The sequence below is a fragment of the Macrobrachium nipponense genome, chromosome 13 (genome assembly GCF_015104395.2).
Source record: "Macrobrachium nipponense isolate FS-2020 chromosome 13, ASM1510439v2, whole genome shotgun sequence".
Taxonomy (NCBI): Eukaryota; Metazoa; Arthropoda; class Malacostraca; order Decapoda; family Palaemonidae; genus Macrobrachium; species Macrobrachium nipponense.
In genome coordinates this window covers 100,747,407-100,753,669 of record NC_087206.1, presented here as the reverse complement: position 1 = coordinate 100,753,669, position 6,263 = coordinate 100,747,407, and the positions used below count along the sequence as shown (strand labels likewise).

Below are 6,263 nucleotides of genomic sequence, written 5' to 3'. Positions count from 1 at the left end.
TACCACCACTAGCCCTGAATTCCTCTACAGTATCCGCTAGCATTGAAAATCTTGTATATCCTCCTTCCCCACCTCCAAATAAATCACATCAAATGCAAGAGGGAAGCTCTGTTATTCCTACAGAGTTAATAATCAGACCTCCAGCAAAACGTCAACTTCCCTTCATCTCAGGACTTAAAAGTGAAAGTCATACGGATAATGAAACCAAGGTGCAGCCTTCCGATGTTGCTGAATTGCTGGATGCAGATTCTTCCAACTCTAGTAACATACACTCTGGAAGTGAGCTAAAATTACTCCCACATGATATGTTGCAATGGAAGATGCCATTAAACTCCACCTTGAAAAGCCCCAACTCCACATCAGGAATCATGATAACATCCGAGTCTCTAAGTTTAAGAAATACAACAAACTCTCACACTGACGACTCTAAAACGTTTAGTTCTACTGGTCAGTTGCTTTTTGAAGATGAAAAGGTAAATCATGAGAACAACACAGTTACCACTGTAACAAAATATAAGGATTACGTAGAAAACGAAAGAAAGCCAAGGGTCTTCACAATACCTGATGGCAAATCTGATGGTAACAATGCTGAGAATTCAACAATGGAAATGGATGAAGACAGGTATGAGGGTGAAGGTATTGTAGTTCGTAGGAGGTATACAGGCAACACACACTTTCTGAGATATCATATCGAGTCACACCAGAGGACAGTTACAAACACATGGGCAATGGGGCTGAGCCAATTTGCGGTGAACGGACGTTTCCTACAGAAAATTTCCACCTTTGCAATCTACAGCTAGAACATGGTTAATGCAATAAAAATATTCACTATCAAGAACCTCGCATCTCTTTGTTTGGGTGAATGGTACATGGTAGCTAAATTCTTGATATGCATGGCACTTAAGGTTGCATGTTTCATGTTTTCAGTTTCGGGTAAAATATGAAAAACTTCAATTGCACTCTATTGAATATAACTGTTATAAATGACAATGAAACCCTTTATTTCAGAAAGGGGTAAAAAACTGACATTTGGACTGATGAATCTTTAAGAGAATGTTTGTATAGAAGTAGAACACCAGGAGTTTTTTTTTTTAGATTTAAATAATTTGCTAAAACCAAGTCACGATGAACCAGTACTTTTAAATTCTTATGATGTTATTTTTAAAACTTCTGATCTTCAAATTTCATACCTGTTACTGTTTTCATGTCTACGGAGCAATCAATCACATCTGATAAGGAGCTTTCATACTTGTCAAATATTGTTGTAAATATTAATACTGCAAAAATATACTCAGTTTGTTCCATTTGCAGGACACCTACATCAAAAAGGAACCAAAATCCGGCTCTGAGACTTCATTCTTTCCCGGGCCCTTATCCCTTTGAGTCCGAAGTACGAGGAGAGGGCTACCACTCACGAATAAGATTTGATCCCTTCGGTGGAGCCTACCCTGAATCTGGTCCGCGTCCTGTTGGGCAGACCTTTGGAAACTGGCCCGCCAGACCCCCAAATGGAGGAATTCGAGAGGGTGGGACTCATCGTCCTTTGCTACAGCCTTTTCACAATCAAGGAAAGTTCTTAAGCAATGCAGAAAATGCAAGGCTGCCCCCATTCAGTGATCCTGACCACTTTCACCAAGATCCACCAAGAAGACATCCAACATTTACAGATCCACTACATGAGAATCCAACTGGAACTTCCACATACCATCCACTACCAGAAAGACCTTTCTTGCATCCAGGAAACTTGGCAGCACTTGTTGAAGATGGAAATATAGAAGCACCTAGTCCCTCTGTCACAGAGGAGTTCCCAGCTTATGAAGAGAGTACTATTCATGATGAATTAAAACCTGATTTTGATTACCCAGTTGTAGCTAGTGTTTTTGATGATCGTCCAAAACCTGATGTAATATCTGGACCCATAATTTCAATCCAAGATCAAGAAAATGATACCCATGTAGATGAAGAGGCAACATCACCCTCAGCAGGGGCAAACGCTGAAGAAGAAGGGCTTAACACCACTGAAAAGGATTTAGAAATACATCCATCACTTCTAGCTACAAGCAACTCAAGCAGTACTCAGACATATGATCAAGCTCAACAATCAAATGATACTGAGCATGAACCAGTACCTGCTGATTATACCGGTGACTATTATGACCTTTATGATGAGTTCATGGAGTTATATTACGACAACGACGAGTTTAACCAATCGACACATTCTAACACTACCAAAAGCACTGCAACGGCACATCCAGACGAAAGTGCTCCTCTGCCAGCTTCTGATCGTGCAATTTCATCAACAACTGAATCAGTTCAAAATTTATCCCATCAAACTGAAGAAACCACCAGTTCTGCAACTGTAACACCAACAAGCCATTCTTCACTGGCAACATCAACAACTAAAATAGAGCCTTTATCTGAGTCAACAAGATTAACTATCCAGTCAACAATACCACCTTCAACAAGCACTACTACAGAAATAACAACTACTTCAACAACCGGTGCTACAGAAGAGACAACAACATCAACATCGCCACCAGTAACAACGACTGAAAATATACCAGTATCTACTGTGTCAGATACACCTTCTCCATCAATATCTTTATCAAGAGATCAAGTTAATCCTGATGATGATCAGAAAGAAAAAGAAAGTAAAGTAAGCATTTTAAATACTGATACTATCAAAGAAGGACAGATATCTACGCAAGAAGCAGAAGATGCAGCTAGGAGTACAAACACACCTTTGGCAACCAATAATCTGAGTCCAGGTTGGTATTAGTTTGAACCTCATATATCATACTGAAAAGACTTGACATCAGTAACTTTCTGGTTCTTCCAGTCCCATTTAATTTCCCATCACATTCAAACATATGTTAAATAATGACAAATAATAGGCATACACATTAAAGTAAAAACACAAAGTTTCAGTCATTAGCCATGCCTCACTAAAATAGCTTTTTGTTCTCTATCTTGAGAACAAATATTCATTACATGTGCTGAATGAGATTTCCAACAAACACACACGCCCACACACAGAAATATATATATATACGTGTATGTATATATATATATATATATATATATAATATATATATATATACATACATATATATACATATATATTATATATATATATATATATACATTATATATATATATAATATATATATATATATATATATATATATATATATATATATATATATACATACATATACAGTACAATCATTTATTGTTCATAGGGTAATCACTTTCTCGACATTAAATATATATGTTGCCGCATCTTAAGAGTTTATGTTACGATTTGCCAGCTTTTAATATATAGACAGAATTATTTTAATTAATATTTTGATCTTACAGGTACCAATAAAGGATCTTCCCTTATCAGTCTGTCCGAGATTCTGCAAGGGATTGGCATGTCTCTTCCCCAGTTCTTGATTGCACTGAAAGGGCATGGAATGGCGCTTAAAGATTTTACAGCACGTCTTCAAGAAAAGAGCCTTACCCAGCAACAATTCAAGAGAGCTGAAGGTAATCTGGAATCCCTTCTACAGATGCTGAGTAACGATTCAGAAGCAACGAGTGAAACAGCAGAAGATCTCCCACCCAAAGAAGAGGGTAGCGAAGCAGACAAAAAAGTAAGCCTAGTACCCTACTGGTTAACACCTAGACCAACCTGGAGGCCAACAACAGCAAGCACATCGGCAGCCACAACAACCACTTCAACTACAACAGAATCAACAACAACTACACAGCAACCTTCCACATCTGCCCCTCCTCCTAAAATATTTGGGTTCAACCCTTCTGTCCAGAGGAAAAATATTGGAGCTGCAAATAACAAAACAATTGAAGAATCTACAGAATCCCCTGACGAAGGTACCAAAGCTCCAATTCCTATAAAATTAGACATAGCTGGCATTATGAAAGAAAAGGGGTTGAGTGCTGCAGACATTCTACATGATCTTGGCTCACTCTTCACATTTGGAAATGATAGTACCAGTACTGATAAAACTACAGACCAGGCAACCCTGAAAAAAGAAGACAGCAGTACTGGAGATGGTGCACTGAACGCAGCAAATGATGATGAAGAAACCTTTACATCAACTCAAACTCCTTACACAGTTCCAGATACCCCAGTTTCTCTTCGGCCTTACCGTCCCTCTGGAGGGTCAGAGAGACACCGTCCTCGTCCTTACCGCCCATCAGCAGCAGCGGACAGAGGATGGGGAGGCACAGTCAGCCGTAACCGTAATATACTAACCAACAGGTTCCAAACAACCGAACGAACAACACTGCGACCGCCATACCAGCCACCTCCAGTTAAACAGTCCAGTGATATCTCACCCCTGTTAGATATATTACACAATTCAACGACAAGTTCTGATGGCGGCAGCATTTCATTTGGCCTCCCAGACGAAAACGAGGTGGCAGGGATACCTTTTTCAGAGAACACACCTCCAAGATACTCAAGTGGGAACTACTTTCCTTCTAAAGACGACGACCCTGATTCTCTCAATGTGTCTACCAAAAGTGCCATCTTGGCAGCCTCCATTCTAGGAGGAGTTGCTATGTGCATCTTTTTGGCGATTTTAGTTGTGGTGATGTACCGTGGAAGGGCTCGTCGCCGGAAACCTCTAAGTATCCCGAGTGATGCCTCGTCGTCCTCCACACCGCCAATTTATTCCTCGAGGGTGGGCAGTGGCAAAGGCTTCTACAAAACCTCGGGCTTTTGGGGGACACTTAAAAAGAGATTTGATCCTTATTCTCTCAGTCCTACACCCACAGTAATGACCTGAAAACCATATGAACAACCTTGAAAAACATGTTTATACTTCATTCAGTGAGAAATAGCATCTCTCATCCATAGCCCTGAATGAGATGACGAGATCTATTAAGACACGACAGCATTGCATTAAGTTGCCTTGTGTTTAGAAGTGCTTGTGATAATGGGCAATATATTTTTCTACTGACTCGTTTATTAGTGAAGGGCACTCGACGTTTTACTTAAATGGTTTTCAAGACTGTAAATTATTTTTTTACAGACCCAAACGGGAACCAGCGTCCGAAACCCTCTTCAGGGTTTCATGAAGGGGGAAAATGAGGTTTTAATTTCGTAAAATCTTACAAATTTCCTGTCATTGCTGTCTTCTTTTAGTATTTTATATTAACTTAGATTTTCCACTCCACAGTACTTTAAGAAGGTAAAAAGATCTGTCATTGAATTTCTTGAACAGCAGAAATAGTACTTCAAGTTCTTTGCTTGGTGGGTACATTATGTCCTTTAATCTTCCACAACCTCATTCATTATGAAAATGTCACAGTTTAACGCCACAAGTATACAATCTTTCAATTTCTATTAAATAACGAGAAATCCGAAACTTCCTGAAGATAAAAGCAGAATTTCTTAATAAGACTACCATTTGTTAAATTCTACCGGCAACAGTTATTGTTCAAACAGATGGCGCTAAAACCATCCATCTTCGTAAACTTCCACCTCCTCGAGCAGACATCAACAGCTCGACATAATTCTTATTTCAGTATGGACGCAGTTCCACGTTCGATTTGATATTTTCTCTCTCAAGCACGGATTTTCAAATGAACTGCTTGTGATTATTCATGAATTAAGACTTGAATAAGAACCTTCAATAAGATTATTCAATAATTAATTATCCATTTTTTCAGACTCGGCTGTAAGACTGTACCTCTATTTAATGATGGCATTCTAAATCACGTGGCGATTACAACTCACTTTGAGTATATATATATATATATATATATATATATATATATATATATATTATATATATATATATGATATATATACTATAAATGTCTTTTTCTGTAATACAACAGTATATTGTGAAGATAAAAGGCCCATACAACACTATTTGAATGTTTCAACCGTATATTTCGAGCACTTCCTTCTGTGTGCCTGATCACTGGTAAAATATTTTACCAGTGATAAGGAGCACAGAAGGAAGTGCTCAAAATATATGGTTGCAACGTTCAAATAGTGTTCTATGGGCCTTTCATCTTAACACACACAGATATATAGATATATATATAGATAATATATTATATATATATATATATATATATAAATTTCCTGCCGTTTTTCTGAAGACTGTATCAGTTGGCATGTAGTGCTGTGGAGGAAATGATGCCAAGGGAGAATAATGCATTTGTACATATAAACTTCCACTTCTTTTAATTTTTGCTCTGAATTTCCGTTTTTGTTTCATTTGTAGGATATTTCTTAGTTG

The 6,263-nt window shown here is 38.1% G+C and overlaps 1 protein-coding gene across 1 annotated transcript in view; it reads left to right on the top strand.

The window, feature by feature from the left end:
* LOC135225230 (mucin-5AC-like) overlaps positions 1-5,743 on the top strand; it is a 198,007-nt gene extending 192,264 nt beyond the window's left edge. Inside the window, exons 6-7 of the mRNA XM_064264556.1 lie at positions 1,312-2,768; positions 3,361-5,743. Coding sequence (XP_064120626.1) covers positions 1,312-2,768; positions 3,361-4,796 — 2,893 coding nt within the window. The 3' untranslated portion in view covers positions 4,797-5,743. The remainder of the gene's footprint in view (positions 1-1,311; positions 2,769-3,360) is intronic.
* The last annotated feature ends 520 nt before the right edge of the window (positions 5,744-6,263 follow it).